The sequence below is a fragment of the Phragmites australis genome, chromosome 18 (genome assembly GCF_958298935.1).
Source record: "Phragmites australis chromosome 18, lpPhrAust1.1, whole genome shotgun sequence".
In the NCBI taxonomy this organism is placed as follows: Eukaryota; Viridiplantae; Streptophyta; class Magnoliopsida; order Poales; family Poaceae; genus Phragmites; species Phragmites australis.
This window is the reverse complement of record NC_084938.1, coordinates 25,925,533-25,937,267: the sequence shown is the minus strand read 5'-3', so window position 1 is coordinate 25,937,267 and position 11,735 is coordinate 25,925,533. Positions and strand designations below refer to the sequence as shown.

Below are 11,735 nucleotides of genomic sequence, written 5' to 3'. Positions count from 1 at the left end.
CCATGGCACTTCCATGGGATATGTTTGTTTGTGCTTCATCTGTTTTAGGAGGTGAATTTTCATACTCAATGTTTAGGGTGAAGGTGTAGTGGTACTGCTTTGTAATACATGAACTCAATTCGGGTTAACCCTTTGTGCTATATCCTGCTGTTCATGGCTCTGCAATGGGATATGGTCGTTTGTCCTACACCTGTTTTGGGAGGTTAGGGCAATGTTCACTTGTGTAGTTAGGGCAATGTTAGTTTCAGCGCTGGACTTGGTGTAGGTAACTGATGAACCGAAATAGGGTGTGGTACTGCAAGCCTTAATGGAGTAGAGGGAACTTTATAAATTGGTAGGAATGAATTGTAATGGAACTGATCTAGAATTGGGAAGTGTTGAACTGTACAGAACTTTGGGCATTCTTTAGGTACCCTGTCATCTCATTGCAGTAGGAATGGAATGATGAACCACAATTAGGAACCAAAACAAGTGGTAGTTGCCAACACATGAAGTACATACATTGGTAGGCATTGAGGTAGGCCCTGTTAGGTTAATCCTGTGTGTAGGTGAGATGGTTCCATAGTATGGGTTTGGGTGGAATGTCTTTTGGAATATTGGATAGTATGCGTGTTGATGATTGGCCTCATTATAGATGGACGCTCCAGAGCTGTCGGCCCTTCTGTCAACGCTCCAGGACAATGTCCAGGAGGCTGCACAAGCGTTGAAGAAGGTTGCCGTCAACAATTTGACAACCGACAGCTGCCCTGCGGCCATGGATATGAATCGGGCCCTACTTGAGGTAGAGAGCATAGCTCAGGACTTGGAACAGCTTGTGTTTCAGGTAGAAGATGCTTTGATCAGAGCTAGAGAAGGCGACCACTCAGGCCCCGAAGACAACATTAGCGTACCCGGCTTCGATGAAGCATCGGTTGGACCGGGCAGTGCAGAAGACGATGTACTGTCCGACGAGTGGAGCTCAGAGACCGTGTTATGTGATGAGTCCGTCGAAGAGTACTCCATTGAGTCAGACCGATCATGGAGGCTATAGGATGCTATGCTGCCTAGAGGCTACTATAGGCCGATTAACGTAGAACTGTGTGCTGTAAACTTATTTGAATCTTGTTTCAAACATGTTATGTACCCTCTCTAATATGGAATGCTACATGCTGCTATTGTTCTATATATGTATGGTGCATACGCTTATACCAAAGTATGCAGGGATTCTATGGAGTACGCAGATTTTCTGAGAGGGGACGACGATGCTATTCCATGGGATGATGTAGTACCACTGACCCAAGAAGGATTGAGTGGCTCACAGGCCCCAGAGCCCGTAGTGCAGAATGACGATGCACAAACAGATATACCTGCTGGTGGAGGCCGTGGGCAGAGCTACACGATGAAGGAAGACCTCCTACTTGTTTCTGCCTGGCTCAACATTAGCATGGATCCGGTGGTGGGTTCGAACCAAAGTTTGGGCGCGTTTTGGCAGCGGATCGAGTCTTACTTCCACGAGCACAAAGACTTCGCGTCCACGCGCAACAAGAAGTCGTTGCAAGGGAGGTGGGCATTCATTAATGGGCTGGTACAAAAGTTTTGCGGCCACTACGCGCATGCAATGCGTAGTAGACGCAGCGGTACCACGGAGGGGGAGACGGTACGATGTTGTATGCCACCGTCACATTTCTCTTGTAAATGATGTTGCACTCGTCCTGTACTATAATGGTGCCTTGTTGTGCAGGTTGTTGATGCTTGCAAAATGTTTCAGGCAGTTGAACATAAAGAGTTCACGTTGCTTCCTTGTTGGCGTGAATTGCGACACCATCCGAAGTGGCAGTCAGAGGCTTCCGGGAAGAAGCAAAAGACTTCCAGCGCAGCAGGAGATGGCAGCCCTTCATTGACTCAGAACATGCCACCATCACAGCCTGAGGGAATTGCACAAGAAACAGGTAGCGAAGGCACGGTCCGAGCTAAGAGACCTGTTGGCCGGAGCCGGTCGAAGGAAATAGGGCGTGGTTCATTGACTGCTTCCAACTCGGCGTCGGCACCAATGAAGGAAGTATTCGACAGGCAATTTAGTATGAAGGAAAAGTTCGAGAAGGAAAGGGCCGAGAGGTTCGCGGAGATGATGTATGTAGAGCGGCAGCGCCTTCGCCTCGAGGAGGAGCGAATGCAACTAGAGAAGGTGAAGGAGGAAATGATGATAATGAACATGGATTTATCGCAAATGGACGATGACCAAAAAGAGTATTACAAAAGTCTTCGTCAGAGTATCATTGCTGCTAGGCGCGCCTCATCGGGTTCTACGTTCTGAAATTTGAAGTTCTGATTTAAAAAATGTTTTGTTGGTTCGGACTAATTTCCAGTTTGTATGCAGTTTGTATGCAGTTTGTTATGTAATCATGTGTTCTGAACTTGGATGTCAGTTTGTGTTCTGAAATTTGAGGTTCCAAACTAAATTTGCTGCTATATGTCAGTTTGTGTTTTGTAATTTGAGGTTCCAAACATTGCAGCCACCTGTATGTTCTGAACTTGGATGTCACTTTGCAAACTAAAATTGCAGGTGTATGTACATTTGTGTTCTGTAATTTGAGGTTTCAAACATTGCAGGCACCTGTATGTCAGTTTCAGATCTGACATTGATGAATTATGAAGATGAGTTCTGCAATGGCTGCGCGTGTGCTGATATTTCAGATTCAAAACTGATAATCGGTTGTCCACCTGTATGTTAGCTGAATTTTTGAAGCTACATGGTCTTGGTGTAGTCTGAAATTTTGAGGATATGCTGATTTTTTTTGCCTTCTGTTCTGAAGCCTGATTTTGAGTTCTGCAATTGCAGCTTGGTTCCTAAAATTTTAGGTTGTGGTGTCAATTTTCAGATTGTGTCCCCCAAATTTCAGGTTATTTGTCGAATTCAGAATTTGCAGAATGAGTACCATACGAAACATAGTTCATTGACAATCAGGAACTACCACATTACAACAAAGATAGTTTGACACACTATCAGTACGAAGCACAGTACAATGCACTAACCGTGCAGCTCCATACCGATTGCACAAGGCAGCGAATGCAGAAACATAGTTTGGTCCAATAAGTACCATGCTGCTACACGTCGCCTCCGTGTAACTGCCAAAGGTGTTCGACAAGGTCTTCCCGGAGATTAACATGTGCCTGCTTGCATTGTACCGTTGGCTCAAGACCATCAATGGTGGCGTCACGTCGTGAGAAGCCTGCACATCTTCACCTGCTCCCTCGTACACGTAGTCCACATCGTCGTCTTCGCGCTCGTCTTCAATAATCATGTTGTGCATGATTATGCATGCGGTCATGATGGCGGATAAGGTTTCCTCGTCCCACAACCGTGTTACCCCGCGAACAATAGGAAACCGCGACTGGAGTACTCCAAAGGCGCGCTCCACGTCCTTGCGGGCCGCCGCTTGTTGCACGACAAAGTGTTGCCACTTGCGGCCGACAGGAGCCGGAATGGGCTTCACAAACGTGACCCATTCCGGGTAAATTCCGTCAGCAAGGTAGTAACCCATTGTGTAGTCCTGACCATTGATTGTGTAATTAACCTTCGGTGCCTGTCCGGCGGCTAAGTCGTCGAGGAGATGTGATCGGTGGAGGACATTGATGTCGTTTAGCGAACCAGGCATGCCAAAAAATGCATGCCAGATCCACAGGTCCTGCGACGCGACCGCCTCAAGAATTATAGTTGGAGCGTTAACATGCCCCGTGTAAGACCCCGCCCACGCCGTAGGGTAGTTCTTCCACCTCCAATGCATACAATCAACGCTTCCTAACATAACGGGGAAGCCTCTGCGTGAGTTGATGGCCAGCAACCTCGCAGTGTCCTCCTCATTAGGAGAACGAAGGTACTCATCGTCGAATGCCTGCACAACAGCATTGACGAAACGACGCATACTCTCAATGATGGTGCTCTCACCAAGACGAAGGCACTCATCGAGAGAATCAGCCGGCGCATCGTATGCTAGCATACGAAATGCCGCAGTCACTTTTTGCAATGCTGACAGCCCGAGCTCTCCAGCTGCGTTTCTCCGCTGCACGAACCATGGGTCCTTCTCTTCAACAGCTGCAACTATCTTCATAAACAGGTTGCGTTTCATCCGGAACCTGCAACAACGCACATGTTTATGAACAACACACCCTTTTTAAACACTTTAACAGTTGAGAATGTAACAATACCTGCGTCGGAATATGTAGTCGGGGTACACGGGAGGATCGGCAAAGTAGTCGTTGAACAACCTCATATGGCCCTCGTGCCGATAGCGGTTGATACGCTTTCGACCTGGGACTGAGCCCCCCCATGGTCGCCTCTCTGATTCCTCCAGGTCGGCTTGCCAAGCTCTCATACCCTTCATGAACAAATCATCTTCTTCATCAGACGAGTCGTTGGACGGGAAACACAACTCCCTCAAGTATTCCTTCCAAGCTTGCTGAGGATCCATTTAGCTACCTTGCATTTGCAACCATCCTCCTGCCTCCTTCTTATAGTGCCTCGAACAATCTTCTAGGGGAAGCAAGCACCCTCCCTTCCACGAGAAGCCACTACTCCAACACCTTCCCCTGCAAGCCACGTTGTCTTCCGCAACAAGCCCGTCAAAATATCATACCTAATTTCACGAATTATAAAACCTAATGAATGTCTGCACAAATTTTCGACGTACCATTCATTTGCGTAACATGACCCCGAAAATTAAAAAAAAGAATCCTGCACCGGCGGTTAGGGCGGTTACCAACAAAACATTAAAAAACATGAAAGAGAAAATAGAGATCCAGATATAAGGGTTCTGCTGAAGATGAATGGAATGGGGGGACTGTAATAGTGATAGAGGATGCTGTAATAGTGTTTTTGAGGATAAAAATTTAGAGTACCTGCTGGAGTTGACCTCAGCAGTGTGTAAAGCTAAAAGAAGAGAGAGCGGCACACAAGTCGATAGATTAAATTTTTAAATAGCATCGGTCTCCAGACTAGTCCAAAAAGGTTGCGGGTGCATGGGTTGTGGACGCAGATCCGTACCCGAATAGCATAAGTATTAAAACAGGAAACATAATCAAACACAAAATAATAATAAACAGATCGGATGGTGGTAAATTTGACAGATTTTGTGTGAATCTGTCAACAGCCAAATAACAAAAGCCTATTTAAGTCACGTAGATCAAAGAATACATGCTGATCAAGGTTTCATTCAACTGACCAAGCAATTTACAGACATATCAACGAAGCTCTTGTACCCACCTCAGTTTCGAAGAGATATCGCTAACTGAAGAAAGTAACAGGGACCTTGACCAAATTGGATGTACAAAACTATCTAACTTCTTTATCGATCTGGTTGCTCAAACAAACCAAGGCTTCTTATGCAGCAATGTAATGTGCGTGTGATCTGAACCAAACACCACACGAATTCGATATCTACATGTACTAACATTTAATATAAGTTCTTTCGAGTTGCGATCATGGCCAAATCCATAGATAAGCCCAAGTTTATGTGCATTTTCTGCGCACACAAACACTTCTTCAACGGCCGGAGGAGAGTGCCGGGAAGTAATCCTCGGTGCTGGTCAGCGCCGTGGGCACCTGGAGGCTGCTGTAGGAGGTGTCATGAGTGGCCAGCGTCGACGCCCCATTGCCCGTGCCGCTTGTGGTCATCTCTATCTCTATGTTGCTTAGCTCGAAGTGCGCTCCCCCCTCCGGCGGCCACACGAACTGCGGCTTGAGCAGCGGCACCTCCGGCGGCGCCGCCGCCTTGGACAGGATCTGCAACACCTGCGGCATGGTCGGCCGGTCCCCGGGGTTCGGGCTGCTGCACGCCAGGGCGAGGAGCAGCAGCCGGTTGGCCTCGTCGTTGTCGAACTCCGTGGTTCCGAGGCTCTGGTCCACGGCCCCCAGCAGCGCGCCGCGGCCGTGCATCTGCCACACCCAGTCCGACAGCAGCGGGCAGCTCGGGTTGCCGAGCAGCGCGTACCGGCCGGTGACGACCTCGAGCACGAGCGCGCCGAAGGCGAAGACGTCCGTCTGGCGCGTGGCCTTGTGTCCGACGGAGTAGTCCGGCGCGATGAAGCCGCGCGTGCCGGCGACGCCGAGGTCGGTGAAGGAGTTCTTATCGTGCTCGATGACGCGCGCGAGGCCGAAGTCGCCGAGCCGCGCGCGGAAGGACGCGTCCAGCAGGACGTTGCTCGCCTTGATGTCGCGGTGGAGCACCATGCGGGTGTACTCGTGGTGCACGTAGTGGAGGCCCGCCGCGACGTCGGCGACGATGCCGTAGCGGCTCTCCCAGCTGAGCACGGGCCGCTGCTCGTGCACGCTGCGGCGGAACAGGTGCTGGTCCAGGCTCCCATTGGGCATGTACTCGTAGACAAGCAGCAGCTGCCGTTTCTTGTAGCACCAACCTGACAAAATGCAAACAAAGTTCAGAACAACTATCAGTACATCACTGCATGTCCACTACTCCACTCTAATAACTAGCAAGTACAATTACCATCGATGCCGAATAGAAAATTCAGAACTCTATTCCTAAAAAAACTATAATTTTTAACTCGAGAATTACATCACCGGGGTAGTTGAACAATGCTAAATTGTTGGTACGTTACGTGCACGATGATATAAACGCGCTAAGATTTGAGTAGAATGTATTGGCTCAACATGTCCACCACTAGTGACTCGTCAATGCATTAAAATACAAAGGGACGCTGATTGTTCATCAGACTAAAACCTGTTAACCATTTCGTCCTGAGCAGGTCTCGGCAGATGAACACTAACGATCAGCTAATCTCGACCAAGCGTATATCTGAATCTCAAACATGGACCATGAATCATTCTGAATTCTAACGAACTGAAACTACGAAAGACGAAATTATGCTCCGCGTTCGATTAGCTACTCTACTCACGAGTCACGACATAAGTTGTCTGGAATTCGGACGTACCAATGAGCGGGACGATGTTCTTGTGGCGCAGCCGGTTGATGATGTCGACCTCCGCGAGGAAGTCGTTGACGCACTTGGCGTCGTCCCGGATGAACCTCTTAACCGCCACCTCCATTCCCTCCGGCCAGGCGTCGTCGGCGGGGAGCATCCCCTTGTACACCTCGCCATACCCTCCTTTCCCCAGCAGCAGCCGCTCGTCGAAGTTCTTGGTCGCCTTCCTCAGCTTCTCGTACGCGAACCCCCTCGGCATCCCAGGGAGGTTGCTCAGCGTGTGCTCCAGCCGCTCCTGCTTCCGCTCCATGGACCGCCTCGCCCGCAACATCTTGGTCAAGAAGTAGGCGGCAACGGCCACCACGACGGCGGTTACGGGCACGATGACGGCGACGAGGATTAGCCACATCTTGCTCTTCTTGTCGGGGATGATCTCGATTGACAAGGTCCAGTCGAGGATGCAGTTGAGCTCGAAGGTGGTGCCGGTGGACGCCGAGAAGCCAAGGTACGCCTTCTCAGGGACGTGCACGCTGAGGTCCAACGGCGAGTCCAGCACGGGAGAGGCGGGCTTCGGCTTGCCCCTGATGCTCATGTACACCGATATGTGCCGCGCCGCGCCGTCGTACTCGACCCAGACGGTGTAGTTGGCGGCGTTAGCTTCCGTGGTCGCGATCGACGTGATGTTGAAGTCGGCGAGGTTCGCCGTCTTGTTGGACACGACGGAGCCAATGTCCAGGCCGACGTGGTTGCCGTTGGGAGGGTCGTAGGTCTGGTTGAACGTGTCGAACTCGATCGCCACGAACCGGTTCTTGGCTGGGCTGGCCTCCAACGTCGCGTTGGTGAGGCCGAGGAAGCCGCCCTCGCTGCCGGGAGGCTGCCCGTCCAGAGACGGCGCGATGAGGAAGGTGAGGCCCTCGCCGGGGCGCCGTGCCGAGTCGTAGTAGACGTTCATGGAGAAGGTGCTGTTGAACGACACGATGCGGGCACGCTGGACCTGGCCAGCAGTGCTGTTACCGGTGCCGTTGCGGCCGGACGCCGCTTCACCATCATCGTCGAGACGCCAGAGGGTGAAGGGCTGGCGGAGGAGCACGGAGCCGGACTTGTTGGACAGGATCTGTCGGGAGCTGGGGATGTTTCCGGTGTCCGGCGTGAGCTGGAGCGCGCCGCGGTTGATGAGGGCGTCCTTGAGCACCTCCAGCTCCTTCGCCTCCCGCGAGTTGCCCGGCTGGAACGAGGCGTAGCTGTAGCTCCGGACCTCGAGCGGCTGCAGCTGAGCGCGGCCGACGGCGCAGAAGAAGCAGACGACAAGGCAACCGAGCAGACGAGACATAGGAGAGCGACCACGTCCGCTGCATGCAGACGCCATGCGCCGATGTGCACGCGCAGAGCTGGATCGAGAGGGGGGGGGGGGGGGATCCACCGTGTTGGCGCGGGCACTATATGTAGCGGCTGCGGCTCGAGCGGCAGACCCGCCAAACGCGACGGCGTTGGTACGCGACGACCGAAGGGTTGGTGCGCGCGAAGCGAACTTGCTGGGCAAATTCCCCCTGCCTCGGCGAGACGAGAGATCAGGAGAACGTGGCAGGGCAACGGCGACGTGAATATCACACGCGCGACAAAGTGGCAGAGGATGATCTGGTCTGGTTGCACAACTTCCGGACCTTTTCTGTTCGCAAGGGGGAGGAATTAAGGGCGTGGTTGGAAACCTTGCCCATGCTTGTTTTGCCCAGCTGGGCAAGCTTCTGCTCGTTTGGTTCCTGGGCGAGTTTACCTTGGGGTTTGCGTTGGCAAGCTTTTTCTTGCTTCTGCGGGAGAGTTAATCTCGCTCGCCGGCGCTGGCCAAGGCTTGCTCGCGCAAACAAGGTGAGGCGAGGCAAACCCAGCAAAGGTTCCAAACACATCCTAAAACTAGTCGTGTTTCAGGATCAGCGATTGGCTGCCTGCGGGAACGGTCAATGCCAGCGTGTTTTCCTATTCGCCGGCGGCCACCTGCCGGAATGCATGCACGGGTCGCCGTCGTCCGTGCAGGAGCGTGACATCCGGCGTGCTACGACAGCAGCTGAGCGGGAGCCACGGTATAGCGCCAGAGACGGGCAAGGTCGTACGGACCACGCCTGTGCCTTCAGTTTTGGAGCTTTCTTGATGACTCGAATAATCGCACGCGATGCCATCTTTTTAAAAGTGCGCGCCACATCAGATGCGTATATCGGGAGCAAAAAAAAAAACTGCTTAAAATGACAGCAGATAAGTTAATGCATATGCATCAGTAGGTTTAGCTTATATGCTATCGTGCATCTATATCTAATACTTCTATAAAATAGACGAGTTATAGCACATTCAAAAATCTCCACCATTCACTCGAGATGATCAAACAATTATCATGCAAAGCTAAACCTCGTTCCTCCTTTAAAAAAATACCTTCAATTTCCCCACCATGAATCAAGGAATTAATTATGGTTGTGATCTCCTTTTGACAACCACGCATGTGTTTTTAGAAAGTTCAATATGCAAATCTTTCTTTTGTTATTCTATATTTTTTTACTTCTTCAAATTACTAAATCATATATTAATTTTATGTGTGTGAAACATGCTTACAGTTGGTAATAATAATATAATTGCAAATTATTTCATGATAGAGAGAAAATTGACATTACTAATCGAAGGGGACTGCCTTTTTCAGTAAGTACTAACTTCTTCGTTTAAAAATTTGAACTATGTACCTGGAAATTTCTTGTGGTTTAGGTTGTACCTTAGATCGATAAATCAAAAATCACGTTCTATACGCAAAAACCTTGACTAGTGCCAGAGTTCATTGGAACAGTACCTTTTTCCCATTTCAAAGTCAAAACTTGCAGCTAAATATCGAATTGTATTGTTCCATCACCAGGAACGTTTTCATTGGCCTTTGTTTCTTGTTTCTTCTTTTGTTGCTTAGATGTTTTCAGCTTAGAGATATGGCATTGATCTTTGGATTAAAACAACGCATACATGTGACGAGTGCATGCTCTTATAATTGTTAAACTTATCGTGATCAGTAATATTTGAAATCCACACACTTGTTATTGAAAAAAAAAGGTTTCCATCAGGCTGAAAATGGACTATCCAACTCACGCATCGATCAGATTGTGAATGATTCTTCCTCAGTGATCCGTGCATCTTGGTAGAATTACAGCACATAAAGCATTAGTACTCGGCCTCGTCAGTATTGCATAGAACAGTGCCGATTTGTCCAACGACACAATCGATATCACAAAGTATTGTAGAATCTTCAGTCAGTCCATAGCGGCATTTGTAGCTTCAGTTGGAGAATAGCAAGATTAGCTTCTGTGTCGTAACCTTAGACGATGCCTTGCTGAACTAGATCTGAAGCCTCAGCCGTGAGCACTTGACCGTTAAGTTCTGACACAGTTTTTACTGACTTATACTCAAGTACCTGCCTTGGACTTTCTATGTCCTTGATTTCCTCTGAGATTGTCTAGTTTTTGCGTATTGTACCTAGTCCTTCATGACAATCCCTTTGTTTACTCTTTCACCTATTCGTAAAATCCGTTATGCATTGTGAAGCTTCCTCTGAAATGTACTCCGGAATAAATGTGGTGCCGTGATATATGATTCTTTAAGTTGAACTCAATAATTTGTTCAAGTCAAACTGAAATCGAGGCAGATTAGATTTTCTGAAAAGAAAACATTTTTCCATTCTGGCCGACAAGCATAGATAGTCAAGTAGTCCAAGTTGACATGATACTGGTGATTGGAACAAAAAGGCAGCTCAGCTCCAAAACAACCTCCAAATCCTCACCAGATCATAGAGCACATGGTCAATGGTCCTCATTTCCAATCATAACAGTTTGATAACATGTTAGCAACCATAATCTGGACCCGTAAGCGCATTTCAGGATGACTATCAAGCAGCAGTTGGACGACCAGAGCATTGTCAGCATATAAGAACTGCAGAAACGGGACTGGTGAAGTAGCATACGGGTGTTTGACAGTTGCACCCCTTGCAAACATTAGAACCAACTTACCTTTCTTCTCAACCAAACCATGCGTCACATTTCATCTTATTTTGGTTATTTGGTAGTAATCTATCTTAGATGGTGCAATGAGTCCTCTTGGGCACTGATGACGCAAAGATTCCCATATTTTCCCTGGGTCATCTGTATTAAGAATATAGACCTATGTTCAGCAGGTCAACTGAAGAATAGCAGGTATAGCAAGTTAACAACTGAAACAACTTTCGCTTTTTTCTGGCCAGCAAAGGAATTTCCTCAGAAATGAAAGAGACAACAACAGAAACTGAAATCTTTAGTTGAGTTTATCTGACAAGCGTATGATTATGCTAACTGCATGTCAAGTCCCTTTTCATCACCCAACTGCCCCTTTTTTCTTAACCTGGTAGTTCTCTGAACCATGATTACCTTGCTACTTTGCTTTTACTAGCACTCAGAACTCAGAAGTCTGAAAGTCTCAGGAACTACTAGACGTCGCTGACATGCCGAGCAGAAGCAGACCCTTGGTAAAAATGGCTGAACTTATGCTACTACTTCCGCTCGAATCCGCGGCAGGAAGTCTGGTGTGCTTCAGTGCTTGCTAATAACGCACGCAAACTTCAGAGTTTTGCGCAGCACTTCTACGGCAAGAAGGTCCGTGACTTTGGGGCGGAGTCGGAAACCAATCCATCGGACCAGGGCTCGGGCAGAAGGGCCGCGCCCCGGCGAGGGAAGCATGGATCGGACTCGTCCACGTTGGGCTTGGCATCTTTTTTTTAGCTGGTACATCGAGGAAATACACTACACACGCACCGTACATTCATATACACA

The 11,735-nt window shown here is 49.0% G+C and overlaps 3 protein-coding genes across 3 annotated transcripts; 1 reads left to right on the top strand and 2 right to left on the bottom strand.

Annotated features, from left to right (window-relative positions):
- The first annotated feature begins 1,378 nt into the window (after positions 1-1,378).
- On the top strand, positions 1,379-2,293 carry LOC133898640 (glutathione S-transferase T3-like). Its single transcript, XM_062339321.1, has 2 exons — positions 1,379-1,636; positions 1,721-2,293. The coding sequence occupies exons 1-2, from the start codon at positions 1,379-1,381 to the stop codon at positions 2,291-2,293; spliced, it is 831 nt and encodes a 276-aa protein (XP_062195305.1).
- Positions 2,294-2,930: 637 nt separating this feature from the next.
- On the bottom strand, positions 2,931-4,554 carry LOC133898639 (uncharacterized). Its single transcript, XM_062339320.1, has 2 exons — positions 4,186-4,554; positions 2,931-4,113 (listed from the first exon to the last, which is right to left on the bottom strand). Exons 1-2 carry the CDS (start codon positions 4,446-4,448, stop codon positions 2,931-2,933), a joined length of 1,446 nt encoding a protein of 481 aa, XP_062195304.1. The 5' UTR covers positions 4,449-4,554.
- Positions 4,555-5,167: 613 nt separating this feature from the next.
- LOC133899255 (probable L-type lectin-domain containing receptor kinase S.5) lies at positions 5,168-8,308 on the bottom strand. Its single transcript, XM_062340235.1, has 2 exons — positions 6,925-8,308; positions 5,168-6,390 (listed from the first exon to the last, which is right to left on the bottom strand). The coding sequence occupies exons 1-2, from the start codon at positions 8,279-8,281 to the stop codon at positions 5,519-5,521; spliced, it is 2,229 nt and encodes a 742-aa protein (XP_062196219.1). The 5' UTR covers positions 8,282-8,308; the 3' UTR covers positions 5,168-5,518.
- Positions 8,309-11,735: the final 3,427 nt, after the last annotated feature.

Bases quoted from the DNA above. Each gene is read 5' to 3' on its own strand.
- LOC133898639 (XM_062339320.1), bottom strand. From the start codon at position 4,448: ATGGATCCTCAGCAAGCTTGGAAGGAATACTTGAGGGAGTTGTGTTTC. The intron at 4,114-4,185 runs GTATTGTTACAT...GCGTTGTTGCAG, and splicing joins GACTACATATTCCGACGCAG to GTTCCGGATGAAACGCAACC.
- LOC133898640 (XM_062339321.1), top strand. From the start codon at position 1,379: ATGAAGGAAGACCTCCTACTTGTTTCTGCCTGGCTCAACATTAGCATG. The intron at 1,637-1,720 runs GTACGATGTTGT...CTTGTTGTGCAG, and splicing joins GTACCACGGAGGGGGAGACG to GTTGTTGATGCTTGCAAAAT.
- LOC133899255 (XM_062340235.1), bottom strand. From the start codon at position 8,281: ATGGCGTCTGCATGCAGCGGACGTGGTCGCTCTCCTATGTCTCGTCTG. The intron at 6,391-6,924 runs GTACGTCCGAAT...GCATTTTGTCAG, and splicing joins GAACATCGTCCCGCTCATTG to GTTGGTGCTACAAGAAACGG.